At 30.6% G+C, this 24732-nt stretch overlaps 1 protein-coding gene across 1 annotated transcript in view; it reads left to right on the forward strand.

Annotated features, from left to right (window-relative positions):
- The window catches only part of LOC143239090 (nephrin-like), a 159484-nt gene that overhangs the window by 65022 nt on the left and 69730 nt on the right, over positions 1-24732 (forward strand). The window contains exon 2 of the mRNA XM_076479904.1: positions 1963-2100. Coding sequence (XP_076336019.1) covers positions 1963-2100 — 138 coding nt within the window. The remainder of the gene's footprint in view (positions 1-1962; positions 2101-24732) is intronic.

Consider the following 24732-nt stretch of genomic DNA (forward strand, 5'->3'; position numbering starts at 1 on the left):
CCGACATTTTGTTGTGTTTTTTTTTCATTTCGTGCAAAGCTAGCCGTCACTAATTTAAAAATGTAAGGCTAGAGGGAAGAAAACTACTCATCGCCACCTATTGCCAACCCTTGAGATATTATTTCACTAATGAATAGTGAGATTGATAGACACATCATAACGTATTTACTGCTGAAAGAGCGAGCATGTTTGATATCGATTCGAACTCACGACTCTCAAATGGAGTCGACTGCCTTAACTACCTGGTCATGCCGAGCTAATCAGCGACGACACAATTAGACATTTAAACCACAGTCAGCAGAATGGTTATCAAACATTTGCTTCAAAGGCTATTTGTACAACATAATACACGATAAATCCAGAATGAGTACTCATTTTGGATTTCTTTGCGTTAACATATTTAAGAATTTGCTAAAGGTCTCATTTATGGAAATTTTTGAGCCATTCAATGTTTTTTTGGTTTATTTTAGGAAAATGTAAGAGTATTTATTTCATTAAAATGTAAAGCGAAAAAAACACACAAACTCTGCTTAAAGATTGGCTAACAAGTAAATGCAAAACTTTCTTTCAAATAATACTTACATCCACGTAAGACACTTTTCTGTCAGCACATCAGACGAAGTTTGTCAAATAGATGTCTTAAAACTGCACATTCGTTAATACCTAATATTAGTAGAATTGGGACTATTCAGTGTTATTACTGTGCGCTATGCAAGCAAAGAGTCACACTTATATAGTCTTGTCATTGTACACTGTGTATCTGTATTGTTATTCCTGTGGCATGCATAATCAAAGTGTTAAGTTTATTTGTGTAATTTGCGTAATCAAAGAATTCTGTGAGTCAATTATTACTACTGTACATGACGTGATCGAAAAAATGTGTATGTTTAACACTTACTTCCATAAGACAATATGAAAAGTTACTACAAGTTAGTGATATTTCTAAAAGTCATCTGATCAAAAATTGAGAAAAATTTATAATATTCCGAGAAGTAATATAATAAGAAAGCTATGTGCACAGTAAAAAAAGTCAGATTATTTTAAAGACAATTACTGTGTATATAAAAACAGTTTACATCTCAGCAAATGTGACCATTTAGAACATTTTTGAAAGTACCAAGAAATAATTTGCATGATATCGAAATAGCCAAGTTTGATTAATGTTAAACAAAAAAACTACAAAATAAGTTTATCAATGCTCTGCCCACCACGGATATCGAAACTAAGTTTTTAGTGTTTTAGGTGAGCAAACATATCGCTATACCACTGGAAGAACAGCCAATGGAGTTTAGTTTATTATGGAAGCTGCATAAATACTAAGCTTTCAGATGTAAAATTTTTTGAATATCGCAAATTAATTAGTTTGCGTTCATATAACTGCAATATTTTGAACAGCTGTAACCATAAAAGATACCTTGAGATGATAATAACAATAATGATTAGTAAGTACAAAGACAAGAAATAACAAGTTAAGGAAAAGTTCTGTTTCAACAAACTGTATAACTAATGTTTTTCGAGGAGAAAAAATGAACAGACAATTAAAACTTGGCGACTTATATTCGGGTTCTTTAAATATTGTATGCATAAACGTATTTGATTTCAGCTTGCATTGTAGGTGCATAGGTTATAATTCATAATAACTACACGATAAAAATTTTACCATATAAAAACTACAGTAAACAAACAAACTATCAGAAGTCTTATGTTAGAAAAACTAGTTTCAATACATTCGTGCGTCTTCTTCATTCTTTCGTTTTCTTCTCGGATGGAAAAAAACTGATGATGAAATTAGGCATTCCACGGATGTGTCAAAACTAGCTTTTCTAATATCAGACTTCTGAACTTTCGTTTACTGTGTTTTTGGTTTTTTCAGTAATGCTATGCTATACACGATATTCTATCATTTTTACCAAAAGAAATTGTAACTCATTCTTCATTCACTCTAATCCTTTTTGTTTTCAGAAGTTGAACCAAAGCAACAGTATTTTTTAGTAAAGCCATCTGATACAGAAGTTATTGAAGGTCTTACTGCCATGCTTCAGTGTCGGATAAAAAATCTGGCAGGAGCAGTGCAATGGAGTAAGGATGGTTTTCTTTTAGGTAAGTGTATTTTGTAAATAAATTTATCAAAGCAACAAGCAATTTTTACATTTTATTATAAATATTCTATTGAAGCAAAATGTAATAAAAGTGTTATTTTTATAATATCAATTCATCTTCTACGATTTAATAAAAATACCTGGATACTGGTGAAAACACACAATCAATACAACTGCTTTAGCAATGATAAACGTCTGTTTTGAAAGGTAATTTCAATTTTTTTTTCAATGTGTAAACAGCTGTCCTTACTAACAAGTACGCAGAGGATTTTGATCGATTCAAAATAATAGTCGACCTTTGTTCTTTCTTAATACTTTAATCAAGAGAGAACCTTATGAACTTCTTAACAGATGTCATTGGACATGTAAGCAAAGATTGCGTTTTGTGTTTTCTTACAGAAAATCCACATTGGGCTATCTCCTATATCCACCGAGGGGAATCGAATCCAGTGATATCTATCCTAATACTGGATAGGAAAGACCAAACGCAAAATCATTGTTTATATACTGTAAGATATGGTTTTAGATAGACTTTGACACCTGTATGTTTGCATTTTGTCATCAGTATTGGTTGAAACGTTACGTTAGATTTGTTAAGATAACTGAAAGTCTGTAGAAAATTCATAAATCTCTTTAGACAGTTTACATTTTGCACTTTTGGTTCTGGAGAGGCGGTTTCATACGTTTGTACTTCTTCTTTGGAACTGATTGTGAACCAACGATCGTTATTCTGCTGCTACACTACGCTTTTCTATTGAACGAGAAAACAAACAGATCCTATTCTTAATGTACAACGTTAAAAATACATTTGAGCAATTCAGATAATGGTAAGATAAAACAGTATAAGATACATTAAAGAACAGAAACGAAAGCCATAAATTTACTGTACTACAACGCTAAAATGGGGTTCGATTCTCCCAAGCACAGATAATTTATTATGTAGCATTATGCTAAAGGAAATAAAATCTTTGGAATTATATTACTCAGTAGACTACGTTTTCGGTTATGGACGAGGATAAGCTGTACATTGGAAACTTTGCTTACACTGTTCAGCTAAGTGCAGAACTTGCAAAATAATAATGAACGATATTTAAATATAAGGTTTTCTTTTTTATAAAATATCAACATTGATACTACTCTCAAGGTTAACAGTTGTGAAAATAAAAAAAGTAATCTTGTAGAACTTGGCATGTAAACAGATGATAATAAGATCTTTACTGTTACCTCTCCAAAGTATTCTTTATCACTGATATAGGGAGGTCACGACTGAGATGTTCTGTCTTCTGCATTAAGACCCAAATTTGATCATTACTTGCTAAATTAGATAATACGAACACGTTAATGGATGTTTGTTTATCATGTAAAACATTGCAGAGCTATCTTATAGATTATTTACTGATACATATTACACCAACTCTATATTACCCATATTTATGGATAAGATATTCACTTTGTTTAGCTAATAAAATTACAATCATTTATTTTTCACTGGTCTTTATTCTAATTTTATGAGGCCAAAAGAGAGTATAAAGTTTAAGAAAAGAGTTAAATTACTGGCCCGGCATGGCCAGATGGGTTAAGGCGTTCGAGTCGTATTCTGAGAGTCGCAGATTCGAATACCCGTCGCACCAAACATGCTTGCCCTTTCAGTCGTGGAGGTGTTATAGTGTTACGATCAATCCCACTATTCGTTGGTAAAAGAGTAACCCCAGAGTTGGCGGTGGGTGATAATGACTAGCTATCTTCCCTCTAGTCTAACACTACTAAATTACGAACGGATAGCGTATACAGCTTTGCATCATTTTGTGCGAAATTAATAAAAACAAAAAAAAAATTTTTTTTCATTTGACAAAAATGATAGTATATTTTCCAAAAGAAGAAACGAAACTATCATTTCCTGTTTTAAATTTATTTTCTAAAAACCAAAATAAATAATTTTTTTATTATAATACGATAGTAATAAAACAGTAAAATAAAAAATATATTTATAAACTAAGTTACAGAATTACCGCTGATTATCAATAAATTGTGGAGAGAATTTTAAACCAAAAATATTCACGCGAGCAAACGTGTTGAATATACTTTTACTTGAACTAATATAAGGTTTTTACTTCCATTCTTAAACTTATGTTTCAATCTTTTCTTTCTTCGCATAGATTGGAAGTAATTCTATCGTAACTTTTTCTAAAACAGTTGACAATTTTTGAATCCTAAATGTCACAAACGTTTACGGGAAAGTTGCGCGACAAGATAACCGAATAAAATATAGTTCTATGTTTATGTCATTAACTATTTGAAAAGTTTTAAAAATATATGATTGAGTGTTTTATCAGTGTGTTGTATTTATAAGGTTTATTTTATGAGGTTCCACGATGAGACATCAATATGTCTTTGGATTTACACTGCGAAAGTCAGGGGTTCTATTCCTCTCGGTAGACACAGCAGATAGCGCGATGTGGCGTTGCTTTTAACAAACGCACACTCCTTTATTTTTGTTCTATGGCGCGTATTTGATATTTCATTATTATCTTATTTGACCATTTATCATACGGTCTTCAGACAAGAAGGGCTATTGCTGATAGATTGCTATTGCAGATTCTTGTATGTTTATTATCTTTCGGAATTCGTACTTCTGTCGGCCTTTCTGTTTATATAATGTGTCGGAATCCACATTCACAATGAATACTGTAAATGGTGTTCTTCCTCTTTCTTCGGTCTACTGATGTATAGCCGAATAATGTATTATTACTTGTGTATTACTTGTAAACTCTTCAGGTACATAAGTTATGTGTATTGATAAACATTACCTCCAGGAAATGGAATTTTTATCTTTTTTTTCCTATTTCTCTTGTAAACTGTGTTGCTGAATATCTATATACCCTCTATTCAATTAAATTATGAATTCTTCGGTATAACAAGAAAAGTAGTGATTAATAATCCGGCTTATGAGACTGTACAGAATTTTAATTATGCTACCACAATACAGTTAATAATCTGTATTTTCCAGATGGTCAGGGCACTATAGTCGTATAGTGGTTTGAAACCCCATCACATCAAACACGCTCGCTCTTTCCGCCGTGTTGGGCGTTGTTGTTGTTGTTTAGAATTAAGCACAAAGCTACACAATGGGCTATCTGTGCTCTGCCCACCACGGGTATCGAAACCCGGATTTTAGCGTGCAAGTCCGCAGACATACCGCTGAGCCACTGGGGGCGTGTTGGGCGTTATTTTTCGCTGGTAAAAGAGTAGTTCAAGAGTTAGCGGTGAGTGGTGATGACTAGCCGCCTTCTCTCTAGTCAGCTAAATTAATGACGGCTAGCGCAGATAACCCTCGTATACCTTTTTGTAGCCTTTCTAGTATCTGGTTCCAAATTAAACTATTTCATAAAAAAAAAGACATGTCGAGTAACAGGTAATATACTTTTTACAGCATGTCCTACAACAACAGTTGTATTATATTTTGTTGGTGAAAGAAATGACCAGCAATAATTTACAGAGTTAGATACGCAATTTGCGAGTAATTTATAACACACGCTACGACAAAATATTATTCACCGACAGTATGATCTATGCGGGAGCTAAAAGCTAACATTCATTTCGTTGCTGCACCACAAAACTATACAACAAATAAAATGAATGACGTCTGTAGACGACTTTTTACCTTTAATATTTTCGGAATTTTAATATCCGTTTCTTCAAACGAATTACTTTAATACAGCTTTGTCTAGATTTTCTGTAAATTAGACGCTCTATTTTTAAGTAGTAACTCATTTCTGTTAGTACATGTTATAAAAATCGGTAGACTTTTAACTATATATAAGTTATTCAGACAATGATAATCTGTGGTGGCATGACGTTTTGTAGTTTATAACGTAGTATTATATATTATCTTTATTTCTAATGCGCTTTAATGCATTACATATAGATTTCATGACATATTATTAAACATGAAAAGCTTTATAGTGGGAGGAATATATTAGCATTGTAAGCCAATATAAACTTGCCGCGAGACAGTAGTTTCCAAAAATACGTATTGTTAAAAATATAGCTATGTTTAAATTTTAATCACTTAAATTACAATTACGAATGATTTGTTAACATTGATGTACTTTCGCAAAAATTTACCATAATTTTGTTTAATAATTTAGTTAAAGATAAAAATTCAGTATCTTTTTTTTTCTTCCAAACTTTTCTCGTTAACCAAATTATTGAGAGTTGAAGGTAAGTAATTAAGTCAAGAAAAATCGGTTACGAAATATCTCTGAAAACACCACACTTACTAACTTATAAAGGATACAAAAACACAGTTATGTTGTTTCTTGTATGCTTAGATGGTAGACTGCCCTATTTTTACGGTTTTTGGTAAATATATGTCGTATTTGTGTGTTATATTATATACCAATAAAATTTGTACTTTAATCAAAATCGTATATCTCGAATTGCTGCACAAAACTTAAAATATATTCTGTTTATAAATGTAAGATTGTTTTTGAAGTTAATAATATAATACAAAGTGTGGATATTATAATTACTATTTATCCCTGTATATAATAATTATACATATATTTCTGTAAGAGTAATAAATCAAACAGTCAGGTATATTTATCATATATTCATAAGCCTCTTCACTACATAAGCACTTAAAACCACAAAATAAATGATCCATAATGTAATTACCCTATGGAAATAATTACTGAAAAATCGAGACAAAACTCTCAACATGAAATATTGTGAGCTGGTACAAAGTAAAACAATTGTAATTTTATGTATTCTTTATACTCTACAGTTATCTTTTAGTAAACCATTTACTTTCATAATCATCACAATAGTAAACTATTTTTATAATCATCACAAAATTAAAGATTTATTTGTATTTGACAATCACATAAGAAATGAAAGGTTTCCTTGTATTTCTTTTTTTTTCAAACTAATGATTAATTTTTTGGTCTTCATGATCTTTCGCTTATTTTAAACAGGCATAGCAGTATGTTGAAGTCTCTAGATAATGGTATAAATAATTACATAATTTGCTACAAACTTTTTCTCACTTAAGGCTATTCGCATATGCTTCCCTTATTTTTTTTTCTAAAATAACAGTGTAAAGTGGTCGTTTGTTGATAACAAATATAGCTCTCAGATAAAGGTTTGATATTGTAAATGAAGTAAAATTCAAATAATACTTTTGGTATTAAACCTGACCAGTCAGAGTTGAATGAGGTACTTTTTTTTATTCAAATGCAAAAGAGAGCTGAAATTCAATGAAACGTTTTGGTCTGGTTTGTTTCAAAACTACCCATCGTTAACTTTGGATTACTCTAATCAATTAGTGGGATTTATGAAACGCAATTTGTGCAGTATTGTGCTAAACAAATTGACCCTCTCATCCATGTCCTGCATACAAACTGCTAAGCTACGTCTGGCTCGTGATATATTTAAGTTGTATCTTTTAATGAAAAAAGTCAACATTCGCAACGAAGGCAAACCGTCTCTGCCACACATTCCCAACGTGATCAGTTTCAACATCATAAAAATCGCAAAAAGCACAAAATATCGAAATCTATCTGTATTGTTGCTTGGTATCTGCAAAAACAGTATTCTTGTACCAAATATCCTGGACGTTGGTTGACTTATACATGAACTTTTTATGAAAACCCCAAATTGTGCTATCATTGCTCAAGAGTTTGATAAAAAAAAGTGCCAAATTGTCTATAATTCTGGAAAAGGTATCTTTGTGCAAAATCTCACGAGACATAAGCCAAAAATGTGGGTGTATTCCACATGTTTCTATACGTATATGAATAAGACATGTAGAAAAGTATCTTTTACGCCAGACTCTATGAGAACTGGTCCAAATACGGCCCAATACTTGACCAAAACTCTCAAAATTATAATTTTCTTGAGCTCTGGTCTACCTTAAAGTGACTCAAAATTAACAAATCCAACGATTTTGTATGTCAATATTTTGAGCTTTTGAAAAAATCATTTTTTGACAATTTTCATTTTGATTCTTGTACGTATGATTGCAGAGGAACCCAAAATATACTTCTTTGAATTTCTTTTTTATGACTGATCCCATAAAACCTTAAGATAAACCTAAATAAACAAAATAAAGATTCAAAAGCGTAGTGGATCAAAGAATAATTCTACTGAGATTCAAGGCAGTCCGTCCAAGATATGAAGAAATAAATTAGGGATCATTGTAATGACATTAACATGAAATGATAGATTGCGACTGTCGTTATAAGGCAAAGATAAAATTACAGATTATGTTTTGTATTTTCTTAAAAACCTTAAAAATTTTTTCATAATAAATGGCTGAGCAGAATATAGTTCAGTTTCACATTGTATTTACCTTATGTCAATTGTATGCCTACAAAACTACTCAGATATTACGCATGTTTAGCCCTTTATCTTATAAAAGCTAATGAGGAATTGTTATAATTTATAAAGATTAGACATTTAAAAAAATTAACTATTGTCATTTTAAATCTCTTAGTAATAAATAGTATTTATAACAAGCCCAATTAAATTCCAAAACCTAATTAAGCAGAAATAATTCAGGAAGTAGCTTGTTAGTAATATGAAATTTAATTTCATTTGACAAAAAATCTACACTTTGCATTAAATACTTCTCTTATGCATAAAAATGTGTTTTCTAGAACATGTAAAGCTTTTCATTGCCACAGTTTACAGCCTCGTTAAAACTTCAAGAGATACCAGCTCATCGTAACGGTAGAGCCCTAAGCCAAAACTCGAAACAATATCAGTGCTGCTATAATTAAGAAGACTTGATAAAACTCGTTACTCAAGTAAAAGATCGAAACATAAACTAATTGGTGAGCTGTAACAAAAGACTGATATGAATGCTTGTCTCTCCAAGTAATGATTCACAAGAAAAAATACTCTAAGGTGACAACAGATTGTAACACGCGGCGGACAAGATAACTGACTTTGTATTTTCCAAGACTAAAAACAAACGAGTCGAAACTTCTTTAGTTTAATTGCTTGAAAGTTCATGAAAGCACGAGGTTAGTTATATATTTCACTCTGATTTTTTTGCTGATATTATTTATTTCATTTTCCATGACTGGTGATTTTAAACATTATATTCACAAATATTCATAAAGTTCCATAAACGTTGCAGTAAGATAAGTAAGATCTACTTAAGGATAGAATTCATTTATGAAAGTGTTATTTTAACATCTATAGAACATTCACGTGTATTATTATAATAATAATATTTAATATTTGAATATTGAAAATTAAATAAAAGCGTAAAGTGTGTGTGTTTCTTATAGCAAAGCCACTTCAGGTTATCTGCTGAGTCCACCAAGGGGAATCGAACCCCTGTTTTTAGGGTTGTAAATCTGTAGACTTACCGCTGTATCAGCGAGGGACAAAAGCGTGCAACGGTACAGCTTAGAAAAATCGAATATTATATCATTATGAAATAAATCACTTTTATAATTAGCCTTTCTAATATTGTAATGAATATATGCTCAAAATGAAGTTATTTTGTTTCCGTTTGTGTGTATGTTCACTCACAGGTGGTTAAACAGCTTGAATCCCAATCTAAGACTGAAAGAATCGAACCCCAGTCCTACCATACATTCTCGATCTTTCAGGAGTAGGAACGTTATATGTGATAATCAATCCTACTATTCGTTGATTAAAAAGAGTAGCCCAAGAGTTGGTAGTGAGTGGAAATTAAAACTTTTCCCATGGAAATTACATCATTCAACAATTTACCTCAAAATTTATTCAGCATTTTACCTGTGAAAAAAATTTACTTAAGATTATATTATTTTTATTTTCAAAAGATCACGTTATTTGGATTGGTGTATAGGTTATTAGAAATAGAAAAAAAGATCTCTAGACACGAGCGCGCTCATACACAGATATTTTTAGATAACGTTTTATCTGAATAGATCGATAAATCCAAACTACACCTAGAAAATTTAAGAATCTTATGTCGCCACGACTGCTCACTTCTCCTTTTGTTTTTTAAATGCAATGAAACGTTAACTACTGTTTGTTTCATAGCTATTACCAAGCAGCCTATTTAGCTTCGTTTCATGAAACGTTCAGGAATTCATAGATCATATTAATTGTTATTTTTTATTTCGTTTTTATAGTTTGTCATGCCATCAGGTGAAATAATTTAACATCTGTGTACAGTTCATGTTTTAATGTATATTAGTTCAAATAAATATGTTTGTGCATGTATGTCAGTCATGAAATATTACAATAACACTTATGAATATTAAGTGATTCAGTGGAAATTTTTTTCCATTCATAGGATTAACTGCACAGCTAAACATTTAATATTATACAAAGCTGATAATTATTGCGAATAAAACACTTAACAACTACTTTAACTTCATAATTTAATCATGAAGTTTCCTTCTTGTAGAAGATGGTTCGATTGACTGCATATCAACGAAATGCTATTTATGTTCCTTTGTTTTCCATTGCATTATTTACAAGGAATATCTTCGTCTTAGAATTTCTAAATCTCCGATCTGGACAAATATTTATGATTTAAGTGTATAATTATTTTGATTTGGAAAAAGGCTGCTACATATTCTACCCAAAAGTAATAAATTTTGGGGGGCAATACATTATTTACGAAACGCTAAAATGTAGTACTATTTTATTTCGCTTTACCACAACTTTATAGCAGTTTTGATTCTTATGTGACAGACATATTGATTTGAATATTTCATAGCATTTTAGTATTAAGGACTCAGCCCCATATAATACCACTGAATGATACTGGAAAATGTTAAATTCCTTGTAGCTATTTTTACAGTGAATTTTGCTATCATAAAATTGAGTTATTGTGAAATAATGTGATAAACAATTGCCATTAGTGTGGTAAGCCGCTGGGAAGCAAAGTGAGTGAGAAATATTAAAAAATCTAATAATGTTCATGATTTAAAATGGAGAAACCTATTACAATCGATAATTATTATGCTTATTAAACTCATTAACAAAATTAGGAATAAAGTAACTAAGTTTGATTGCTTTTATTCATATAAATACCGAGCGTGTTACATATATGAATATTTGGAGGCTTTTTATAAAGGCAGCCTATTTGAATGACAGACATCAGTTGTCATATTTTTCGGACTGCGTGGACCAACTCCTTTTGTTAAACAGGTGAAATGGTTATGCAGGGTTCCACAATACTGAAGCATAATTATGCTAAGAGTGAATTTATATATTAACATTGACTTAAATGTCTATAATAAGTCTAAATGAGATGTTATGTATTTTGATGAACCAGCTATTTCGTTGGGTTTACACAAGAACTCGATTTTCTTTTTCATAAACGGAATCGTGAAGTATAATGCAATTTATGACCTAAATAATATGAACGTTATAATAGTTAGTCAGTATTAATGTAAAAGTCTGATTTAAGCAAAGTTTTAGAATTTCATCACGTTGATATTTTCAAGCAAAAGTGATAGGATAATTATAATAGATTAGAATTTCAAAAATTCTCTGCTGTCACTTCACATGCACCAGTGTAGTGTACGCTGGATCATGTTTTTGGTCTTTTACTGCACCATTAAACTGATCTCATTTTTTGGCTATCATAAAATTAAAAAAATACGTTCTCTCTCTGGAACATTGAAAAAAATAGTGGTAGTAAATGAAATTATTAAACATCGAAGCATGAGAAGAGTTATTTTAAAGGAAAAAAGGACAAGGAAAAAAGAACGTATAGAAAACAATTGCGGTAAAATAAGAGTTAATCCGTTTTATCTCAATAGCACATTTAGTCTTACTAAAGATTTGTTGATAGCTTACATGTTCAATATTCTTTCATTTTATTTCCTGTTTATAAAATGGGTTCTTAATGAAATTGTCAGTCACAATGTAGTTATCAAGAATATACATGACTTGAAAAAAAGTTTAACTCCTTTGAAACATGTAACTCAGAATCTCCTTATTGCGTCGAGTTTTTAAAACATACGTAAAGAAATGGTCTGTTTTCAGCCCAAACGTTTAGTTAAAAAGCACAAAACTTTTGTAGAATTGTATATCATAAAACTGATACCTTTACAAACCTAAATCCCCGAGAATGAAATTCGTGGATTAAAAATTTTATAAATATATAGTACTGAATAGAATTCAGACTACTTTCAAAGACCAATGGAATGCTCATCAAAGGTGAAACATTAAAATTGTATTAATCTTCATAATTAGTACTACATATTTTAGAAACTCAGTAGAAGTGCTTGAGTTCAGTAAACAGTTAATGTTTTATGTTCCTCCATTACTTTAATAGCTGCACACAGTTGTTCATGTATTATTGCAACATATTTATTCAAATTATCATTTGTATTTTACTTTAAATGTCTCTAACAAAGTCCACAAAGCTTCTTTATAAATACCTTTGATTTATGAAGTTGTTTTTTGATCTATAAAATTCCAGATCTGTTCACCTCGGCTGAGATCGGGACTTAGAGAATCATTAAATCATTTGATTGATACCAGTAACTTCTTTTTGAACTAAGAAATTTTTGTAGAGGTTGAATGAGCGTTTAGAATCATTATTTTCTTGGTAATAGTTTTTTACCAAAAATATATAAACAACTAGGTATACTTTAACAGATCAATATCTGATAGTACTTGCGATGGCTCATTATTTCATCTATTCTGCAAATATCTCCTTTTGCCTCAGAAGAGAAACACCCCCAAACCATCACACAGTTATTTACATACTACATGGTAGGTGCTATGCATTGAGGTAAATATCTTCCACCTTGTTTCCGTCAAATGTAGAACCTACACTTTGAGCCAGATACTTTAAATTTGGACTCATCCATCCATAACGCCCTTTTACAATTATCAACAGTCCAGTTTTATACCTTTAAGCAAATACTAGTTTTTTGATAATATTTCGAGTACAAAGTAAACATTTTAAAACTGTCAGACAAATAAATATTCAATTTCTTTGAGTCTTCTTGATACTGTAGATCTGGATACTTTTTAGTCATTTGGAACATGGTTGTTTATCTCATGGTTGAGATCAGTGGCAGTCTTCCTTCTGTCCGAAAGGCTGCACATATGACGATACTTAACATCAGTATAATTGAGTTTTGGTGTGTTTCATCTTCCTTTCATATATTCAAACTTTTTTGTATCGATCTTACAATACAAACGTGTACTTGATAGTTTTGGGGATCATTTTAAATATTTTGCAAATTGTTTCAGAGCTACAACCAGCATCACGTAAAACTCATATGCAAACACTCTGCTCTACTTACAAATCTCTACGATTTTTTGGCTGTGCCACGACAACAAACTTAATATGTAGTTTTAAACACTGTTTTTATCAACGTTTATTTGTGGGGTGCTGTTAAATTGATTTCTTGTAACACATACTTGTACTATATGATAACTCCTTGTTAGCTTCTTTCTGTATAGTTAAAACGCTGCATAACGTATCACGATGATGATTTCAGATCCTAAATTTGATCAGTATGTTCATTGAAACAGAACTTTTAAGACATTCACTTGGTACAGGTATATGGAAAACTAAAGAATGATAAGTGTTCTCACCTTGGCTCATTCAGTTGTCAACACGGATGGGTGATGTATTATCATGGTGTTGAAATTTACATTCTATGATGGCATGGAAGAATTAGGCCCATAATATATTTTCTTGTCTTAATACTTTTGCATAGTACTATATCTATCAATATTATGGGTTTCACCTGATAACAATCCTTCTTAAGAATCATAAACATATAATTTTAATAAATAATTTGTTCAACAAAGTTTATAGTTGAAACTATCATATATCTATATATATATATATATATATACACATATAAAACTTTTATTGCTTTATAACATTACGAATCAACCCTGTTTATAAGACTGTCTTTTATAGACAATTCTAATAATATTGTTTTTATTTAACTACCTTGCTAAAACTGGAATACGTAATATCTTTCGTCATGTCTTGAACAAAAGCATTTTACTTAGTCGTTTAAAACGTAATATCTTATGTCATTTGTTGAATAAAGGCATTCTATTGAGTTGTTTAAACGTTTATTATAAGGGATAAAGTATATAACATAAAACTATGTTGACATGAAATACTTTTATGTGATCAGGTTTTGGAAATGAAAATTCCAAGATATTGCGTTTTTGTTTCAAAATGTTTCAAATATTTATTTTGAAACTAAGAAAAATAATCCCAGAACAAACCTTTCACTATAAACCCTTAATGGAATTTACTTTCTTTTATATGTTATATATATATAACAAAAATTATAAAATTCAGTTGAAATTAAGTGTTACGAAGTATTGTTAAACAAGAGGATTTGGATCGCTGGTCACCATAAGCTTTTACTGATTTTTTTTAAAAATCTGATAAATATAAAAGAAATAAGTAATAATAAATGCATACTTACAGCCTTTCAAGTATTAACAAAATATTTAATCTGATACTGTATGTTGTCTGTATCAGTTTCGCAAGGAATATGACATGTCTAACACTCAATTTTAGTTTTTAAAATATTGGATTTTAATGTAATATTTTTTTCTTTTTGTAATTGTGAAATATAGAAGTTGTACAAACTAATAGGAAAAAAGAAATAAGTTAATTTCTTATTTATTTAAAACTATACAGCTATCAACAAAAATAAAAGTAAGATAAACTTTTTTTCAACGCATTGATTAACTCGTTACTTTGGTTACTAATGCTGAAAATATTTAGTGATCTAACCGAATAGAGAGTAACGGCTTTCTGTTCACATGAGGGACAGCTTTCGTGTGTAGAGAAGTGATTGTTAGAAAAACCCTAGTTTTATGTATTGAAAACGTGTGATGATTTCAACTCTTATCGCTGTTATCCTGTAAGGAATGAGCCTTGTTATATCGAGACATATTTGTTTTTTATTTTGTACTGTTTATCAATTTAAATGTATTTTATAATGTGTACATAATCACTAATATGAATTTAACCTTATTTAGAAAGATTTAATAATTAATAATAACAAGAAACACTTTAAAAAGGTAAATAGTTTGAAAAATAAGCATGAGTAAAGATGGAAACAATGGTATTTTTATTATGATTCACGACATTATTTTAAACATTTCATGTTATGTAACCCTGTCATATCTTCTTTGTTATAGTTCGTTGTGTTGTGTAACACATGAAGAACTGCAAATAACTTTGAAAAATGATAAGAAATAAAGGAATAAAAGATAAACGCTGCTAAACGCTCTTCAGTTTTATGTAAAACTAACTGTGCGTATCAAAATTACATATTGATAGTTTACAATGTGATTGGTTTTCCTCTATCCATTTAGAAAGTGCTGGACCAGTACGAAGCTTATATAAAGTACAGACAGATAAGCATAGTAGTAGTACAGTTGCTACACACTTGAGTTCAAGGAAGAAAATATTGTCTTTTCGCTGGCTACCAACACAACAAATTGCAGAACGACTTCTTGTTTCAGGAGGAGATGAACACAAGACATTGAAGATGAAAAAATTATAATAATAACAGAGGTGGTCGAGGGAATGATTTTAAATCTCTCATTGCATATTCTTTTTGAGATAAACGCCAATCAAGTGTAGAAGATGACGAGGACATTGCTATAGATACAAGTGTGGATGCTACCACGATAACAGTAAGGCACACCACACGAAAGGATATTAAAGGTCCTTTAGTAATTAAAAATCCACTAAATGAGAAAACTGAACCAAACCAAAACGTCAAAATAAAAATTAGACCAAAAACAATAAAGTGATAAAATCAAAGTCCGTGTTTTTAAGGTGTAACTAAGTTCTAATTGTTCTGTAAAAAAAACCAACGACAGTTTTTCATCTAGGGGAACGCTGACCAAACTACTCTGCTAAATTACAGAAAGTGATTTAGAGATGAATCATAATGTAATAACTTTCCTCATTAATCTATTGACAAACTCTGTGTCAGCATGGAAACAAGGCGTAATGCCTTGGGTAGAACAAAGAGCGCTCATAAAAAAATAATATTGTGCTGTACGACGAATCTGCTTTTATTTTGTATTTTGTGCGATAATGTTTTCTGCCACTCATAAATTTACCATTTAATTTCTATACTCCCTTAATAGCGAAATTGTAAGTTTGCGGACTTAATACGCTTGAAACCGGGTTTCGGTACCCATTGAGACTTCTGTATATGTATATCTTGCGTGTTTCCAAAATTATTTCACATATATTTACTTCATAGTACACATTTGTATCCATAATAACAACGTAAAGAAAAATGTATTATATTTAAAGATATATTCGTTATCATTTTCACTGTATATATATATATATATATATATATATATGAAACGAACTTCATTAATATTTGTGCAACTATCTACTAATAATTTGTACATAAGAATCAGAGAGAAACATAAAATCTTACGCGACTGTTTTTTGCTTGATAATTTTAAACATTTGCTAAGGAAGAATTCTGCCTAAATAAGACGCAGAAAATTAATGCAGTGTTTCTATAATTATGCTTGATGTCTTTTGAATTTTGCGCAAAGCTACACGAGAGCTATCTGCGCTATCCGTTCTTAATTTTGCAGTGTAAGACTGGAGGGAAGGCAACTAATCATCACCACCACCGCCAACTTTTGGGCTACTATCTTTACCAACAAATAGTGGTACAATTGACCGTCACATTATAACGACCCCATGGCTGAAAGGGCGAGCATGTTTGGTGAGATTGGAATTCGGACCAACGACCCTGAGATTACGTGTCAAGTTTTTTAATTAGCTTAATATATTCCTTACTCTAAGATGTATATCTATTTATCCACAAACACTATATTTTTCTGCACAAGTTACATAAGATGGAAAGTCAAACACAAGCCAATATGATACATAGAATGGAGTAAAGAAATTACTATATGGTTGTTACAGCTAGTGGCATCCTGTTGATACAGTTGGTGTAATTGGTATTATAACTTTGGTAGTAAATAAAATATTGCGAAGGCTATTAAAACCAAATTAATTGTTATTTGTTTTGGTGTAACAGTTAGATATGACACTATGTCCTAGCTTAAACAATTCTGCAATGAATTTTGCCCTAAGGTATTCATATTATATTGTACCACCTTCAGCAGTTTGCACTGTCAGATTAGCTCAAACATTCATGTTTTCGTCAGATATAAATGTTTTTCTGATTGGGTGACAACTCCCATAAAACCGTTGTGAAAATGTTTTTTTGCATGTTCCTACTTTAGTCGAATCCTGACCACTGCTGAAGGAAACGATAAAAGAAATCACATAGTTGTTACACCTGAGAAATTACACCGACTTCCATCACCATCACCCCACCACTTTAGGTCAATAACAGTTGATTCCCGCAGATTTCCTTAAGAAACTAATTTATTATCTTCGAAAATCCAATCAGATAAATGATATTTGACAGTAAAATCTCCTCCTAGGCGGGTACCTTACAACCACACATTATTTAAAGTAAAATAAATCACTGATATTACATATTATTCTATATAGTAACCAACACATGAACACATTTCTGCGTTACATGACTCGCTCACTCAATTGAAATATCACAGAATCAGGCAAATAAATTGTGTTGCCACAAATATGTGAGGAATGGTTCTGATAAAGTAGAAAATCCTCATATTTCAGTCTCATTGTATAGTTTATATAACCTAAAATACCTTATGAGACGCTGAAGAATTCCATAACTCCATATTTCTGATTATAAAGATCAACACGCAATAGGTGATTAAGATATGACAGTGTCATTGTTTTTGTTCGAACAATATCTGTACACTGCTGCCCCAATGTGTCATAATGGCGATATAAAATGACGGTGTGAAGGTTCTGATACTCCTTATAAGACTTAAGTAAACACATTTACTTGTTGGTCGATGATACAGTTATAGGGTCCTTTTAAGCACGTCTCACGGCGTTACAAGATCAATACTATGAGTAAACAGAACACAAACCAACTACAATAATAAAGAGAGAAAGTAAGCGTATTACGTGATGCATTTTAAACATATGTTCCCTAACTATATATTTTCTTGATCCTAGGCATTTTATGAATACTACTTTATAAAACATTTCCCATGCACATAAACTTAAATATATAGTTTAGGCTAGGCATTAATTTAACCAAACCTCATGGCGATCGAGATCTCAAAACATTTGCAAAATTCTCTTAGCTGAAACCATGTAGATTTCTGTTGCATAAAAGAGCGAAGGAAAAGTTTCACCTCAAAGCTTAAAACGATTTATATAAACAGAACCGCGTTATCCGAAACATGCATCGAACGCAGAAGAATTGTAAATGTCTTCTTTTTCGCCTATTATAAATACGATACTTAGATAAAAGCTTTAACGTACAAAATATAGCAGATATATGTTTTATATGGTTAATTTTTATAATTAAATGCGTTCGGTAATAACTTAGCGTTTTTCACAAACGATTCTGTATAGGCACATTAGCAGACGTAATAAAATTTCCATCGATATGAAACGTACATTATTCAAGGGTTACAAAAATGTAAAAACAAGAAAACAAAACAAATTATACTAAGTGATGCATGCTTCAGAGTGTGAGATTTTCTTTTCTTTATCTTGTCAAGATGCATGGAGTCATTTCATTGGTTAATCAATCAACTAAATCTTATATTGTAAAATATTAAACACGAGTAATATTCCATAACACACTCAGTGTTGTGGAAAAAAAATCACAGTAAAAAATGAAATGACAAGAGTATATATTACTTGAATAATAAAATCCTGTTATAAGTCTGAAAATAATATGCTTTTTAATTTATCACATGGTATAATTATTTTATATGTCTATCAAAAACATTTTTATATAGTACATAGCCAACATTTTTTTTTAAATGGCTGTGTCACTTTTAGTTTCTGCGGAACATGAATTTGATTCGAATTAGGGTTATTTTTGTTGTCTGCTGTCAGTTTATTACAACCCTTATATTTCTTCTTAAAATTTTAGCTCGTTATATTCCTGACGCATGGAAAAAAATACATACAGTGAATTTTGCTAAAAACCACTGAAATACCTTATCATATCTGATAGTAGGTAAAGACATGCATTCCAATTATGCATATACTCAGTTAATAGTTGCGAATTTTCAGTGTACAATATTAATCATCTTGGTGTGTTAAGCGATTCGAGTACCTTTTATAAACATATGACATTTTACATATTTTCCTGCTATCCAATGAAATATATAACAAATTAACAACATTTTCAAGGAAGATCACTTTTATTTATCCACCTCCTGTAATCAGTTAATGTGTGAAACATCAAGTTTGGTAAGAAATATTCTCTATTTCCTAAGAAAATTGGTACTTTAAAAAAACAAAATGAGAATTTCGATATAAGTGAGAAAATTGGGTGACAATATGATTTAGTTTTCATGTCGGTAATAAGTACTTTGTTTGGAATAAAATAAGGAAAGCGACTAAACGCTCAATTACGGAAAAAAAAGTATCACATGATTTTTCTAAGATATACTTTACAGGAAATTAGATTTAATATCAGCACATCACATCATACAAATCTATATCAGTTAACAGTATTACAATATATGCCTTAACAAACAAAATCCAATTTTATTAGTATCAAATTTATAATAATAAACTAGATTAACTATGATTATTAGAATTATTATCATGGTGTATCAAATCTGGTATAAGCATGGTAATAATCAACTACAATTATTAGAATTATTATCATGGTAAATCAAATCAGATATTAGTATCTAATATTCATGACACATAAGGAAAATCATGATATGCGGTAAAACAAATAAGATATCTATACTTTAACATATGGAAGAACTATATGCGATGTCACAAGTTTTTGTTTGAAATCAAGCACTAAACGACACAATGGGCTATCTGTGTTCTGTATATGACATGTATAAAAACCCTGTTTCTAGCAGCGTGAGTCCGCAGATATACTGCTGTTATCACAATTGAAATGCAAGTTGCAAAAAATTATGTCATTCACAGATATCAATCACACATAAACATAAAGCAAGCCAGTTCATGAACCAGTTCTGAAATACACTCGTCAGTGGGAGCGAACGGTAAATGGAAGTTTATTTTTGGAATGATATTCCCACAAGTTAGTAGTTGGATTATGAATGTTGCAGGAGAACTTGATGGGAAAGAGAGAAAGTGGCCATGGCCAGCCATAAAGTAAATTCCATATGTTTATATAAACAAACAATTAACTCACATTTGAATTTACCAGTGTAAATTAAATTGTAGCTCCTACTTGTCTACACGTCACAAAAAATCATCGTTTGTCCTCTGGTGCCTTTTGGCAGTTTCTCCCCTACACTTAATTTAACATGGTCATTGTGTGCTTATTTTATGGGGTGTATAAAACTGGTTGTTCTTATTTATTTTTATACAACGAACTTAAGTTCTACGTTATTTTCAATGATGCCTATTTTGTTTTTTTTCCAAGCAATCATCAATTATTTTCTTTAAATAAAAAATCTAACTCATCTTACGAGTATACTAAAGGTATTATTATCTCTAAATTTCCCGTGTAAACTGTTTGAAATATCGTATACCAACCTCACGTTATTCAAGGATAACATACGTGAAATAACTAAGCATGCTTCGTTGACGAATATATCTATTTAACTGAATATATTCATGGATACGTAAAGAATTCTCCCAGAAGCATCCATTTGTCTATCATCTTTTTATACTTATGTTGTCCACGTACACAGACTACTTACGTAACATTTCAAGCGCTAATTTCAGCTGGTCGCTGATATATGGAGTTTCTGATTAAAATGGATATTAAACAATATCTATCTACTCTAAATAGTACCCGACCAGCATTGAGCTATACTTTCTCAACCCATATATTTAAAAGGGAATTTGTTTTTTCCTGCATCTATAACCATCTTAATTAATTTGCTCTTTTATATGCTCAATTTCTATTTGTTTTTGTTTTAGAAATCAGTTTTAACAGTTTTCCTTTTTATTTCTATAAAGAAAAATCTTTTCTTCAGTCTTAATTGTTTAGTTATATTCCTATAATCTCTCAGTATTGTTAAAGTTGAGATTAAATATCTATATACCCAAAAATGTTACAAAAATACACATGCTTTCATAGGGTGTCCTAACTTTTCACATTACTGTAATTCTATTTAATTTGTTATGTTTTGTCTGTTTTTTTTTCTTTTATGTTGATACTTCAATAAACATATAACTACGGATCATTTAAAAGATTCTATATGTATTACAATAAATCTGGCAACTTATCAACATTAGAATACAAGTTATTAACAAAAATATCAGCCATCTTACTGACAATAGCATCACAGTCAATCAGACGTGATATGAGCATAGTATGTTAACTCACATGACTCTAGAAAACCTACTTCTCTCAGATATTATTCAGTTAGAAGAAATCAAAGTTAGTGTTCGAAGTGACAAACTTATCACAAGACACCAATCATGTCCTGTTGTGATACACTAGTTTGGATATTTAATGATAAGGAACACAAAACTCCCTAGAAGCCAAATATGTTGCAAAGCTGGTCCAAGCAATAAAAAAATCAACTTTTACGACTAATGACTCATATACACATCACAGGAAACTAACAGGAATATATCAGCAAACATGACAAAAGAACCTGATCAGATAATAGTACTACTATAAACGTAATAAAAACTGAAGGAAAGGAGAGGTCGAAAATAGATCCAATACGACGTAGTTTATATAACTAAATCTTATGGGCATATTTTTTAACTTAACATTAGTTGAGAATACTTTATCTTTGAAGTGAAGATGTCTGATTTTAAATTGAAATCGAAACTTTATCTGTTTATGACATTGACAAATGTGATGCTTCCAACACATAGATAGATGTTATCTCCGCTGTGATGCCTAAAAATAAGTGCTTGAAGGAAAGCATAATCGCGTATAGAACAATCTATGTCCTCAAGACACATACATTTTTCAAGAACCACTATACGGTACACTAACACTTCGTAAAAAAATGAGCACTTTTCATAGTACTGTTCTAGTTCAACATTCCATATAAATTATTCCTAAATAGAGATGCTTATTTTTTCTTAGAAAATTCTTGAAGTTTTAAAAGAACACTGTTGTTAAGACTCTTATGCTGCCTACTTAACCATACTTGTTTCATAAATATCTTAGAACATACAAGTGCATTAAAAAAAATTATTCTTTCTAAGCAGAACCGAACACTTTATTTTATACAGGTTAAAAATATTTTGCTTAAAAGAAACTGTTTAGTTACTAAATATTTGAAAAGAAGTATCAAACATTAACAGCTGCAATGAATGTTTACACTTTCCCATAGCGGACTTCATCACACACTTTTAATGCACACTACAAAATTATCAGTCAGGATAAGACTGAAATGAATTATGAGACTATCCTGAGTTAGCAAATCCGATGTTATTGTAATAGCAAATAAAATTTAATCTAATAATTTGTGGCTAGTGTCCTATTACCGTAAGAAATAAACATAGAACAGTGCTTCCTATTTTACATCCGTGTGCGCATTGAAGAGTGATGGTGAAATTTATTATTCGATTATAGCACCTCACGAATTGGAAATAGATGACGTTGCAGAGCCGCATTCCCTTTAGTATATCAAAATTAGGGACTGCTAGCACAGATATACTTCTAATAGCGTTGCATGAAACTAGAACAATAATAATTTTGTTGAAATAATCCCACATTTTTTTTTACATTTTAATAATACAAGACGTTCCCAACTCTTCCTTCTTCAAACTCATGTTACGTACATCCAAATAAATGAAACGTGTAATGTTGTACGTAATAAAAATAATATTGGCTGAAGAGTAACTTACTCTTTGTTTTCAAAGTTATTGTCATATAGAATTATTTTATCCTAATTATAAAAACGAAACAGTGCATAGTATATTTAAATATGTAAATGTTTATAATTAAGTAAAAAACTACACAAAAGGGTATCTGAGCTCTGCCCACCACTGGTATAGAAACTCAGTATAAGTCCACAGATGTATTGCTGTGTTACTGGGGTATATATATATGTATGTATATGTAGGATAAAATCAAGCGTATTTTTTTCCAATGCTTTTGGAAGATATCATCCCTTTCCGTATTTTCTTTTTTAATCATTGTATTAGATATATATACTTATGTACTTGTATGTGCATAACGTTCCTTGTAATTCAGAACGTTGATATCTTTCCAGTATAAAATTACTAAATAAACAACAAGAAGACATTTTCTAACTAGGGTAATAGATGATACCAAACTATTAGATTCTCAACTTTGATCAGTTTTAAGTTGCTTGCTAGTTTACTTCTCTAACTTTCGTCAATTTTTAGATTAATTATATTTAAGACAGACGTTCATTCGGTTCGACTGCTTCAAAATCTCCACAAAGCTTCTAGCCTGATTGTGAAAAGCATGCCTTACTTCCGAAAGGAAATTTCAGAAATGGGAATTTTAGTTTGAATGTTTTTCCCTGGTACGAGAATCGGTTTATGTCAACACTCAATAAAATGGTGGTTTCATTTCCTGCAGAATCTACTCAGACAAAGACTTTTTCATAAGTGAATTGAAGTAATTTAATATTTTGAAAGCTTAATGTCTCAAAAGTCTGAAAGAAATAATACCACTATAGGGGAGTGTGTATTCAGGAAATGTTATCACAAGAAATATGGTTTTCAATCAGAAAAACGTTTAGTAGAGATTATTTTGTAAGTAGTTTTAGTATAACATATTCTTATGAAAATTTCATCTAGGAGAACGTAAAAAAGTTACTTAATAGATAGTTCCATTATGCACTTATAAATGGTTTTCCAAAGACGCAAGTACCAATATACCCCCCAGCTAGTATAGCGGTATGTCTATGGATTTACAACGCTCAAACCAGGGGTTCGATTCCTCTCGGTGGGCTCAGCAGATAGCCAGATGTGGCTTTGCTATAAGAAAACACACACACACAAGTATCGATATATTGTGAAATTACTTTGCTATAAGAAAACACACACACACAAGTATCGATATATTGTGAACTTACTTTGCTATAAAAAAACACACACACATAAGTATCGATGTATTGTGAAATTAAGTTGTTACCTATAAACATAAAGGAACAGTTAATCCGTCATTAAAAACTCTGATTAATATACTATAACATGATATCACGAGATAAATGTAAACTAAATAAATAGTACTATCTAATTCGTTTGAGTTTTGCGTGAAAAAAGGTTCATTAACATTTCTGTTTTATTTACTTCAAATGGTAGGTAAGTATTTAAGTATTTTATTAATTAACATTTTTATTATAGTTTGTTCTAGTCATTTGTATAATATTATTGATAGTGTAAACCCAAAGTATTTAAGTAAACCATCTAAATAAGTAAATATGCGCTTAAAAGTCAACGTACATTTTACAATAATTTTAGTTTCGAATAAACAAATGTATTTTTATTCCTAAAAAACGATATTGAAGCTGTTTTATTAAGTGAAGATGTTTTATACGTTAAGCGATAACTTACATCAAATGAATTATTATTTGTTAAGAATATAACAAAATTGTTAGCGGATAATAA

This window comes from Tachypleus tridentatus, chromosome 13 (genome assembly GCF_004210375.1).
Source record: "Tachypleus tridentatus isolate NWPU-2018 chromosome 13, ASM421037v1, whole genome shotgun sequence".
In the NCBI taxonomy this organism is placed as follows: Eukaryota; Metazoa; Arthropoda; class Merostomata; order Xiphosura; family Limulidae; genus Tachypleus; species Tachypleus tridentatus.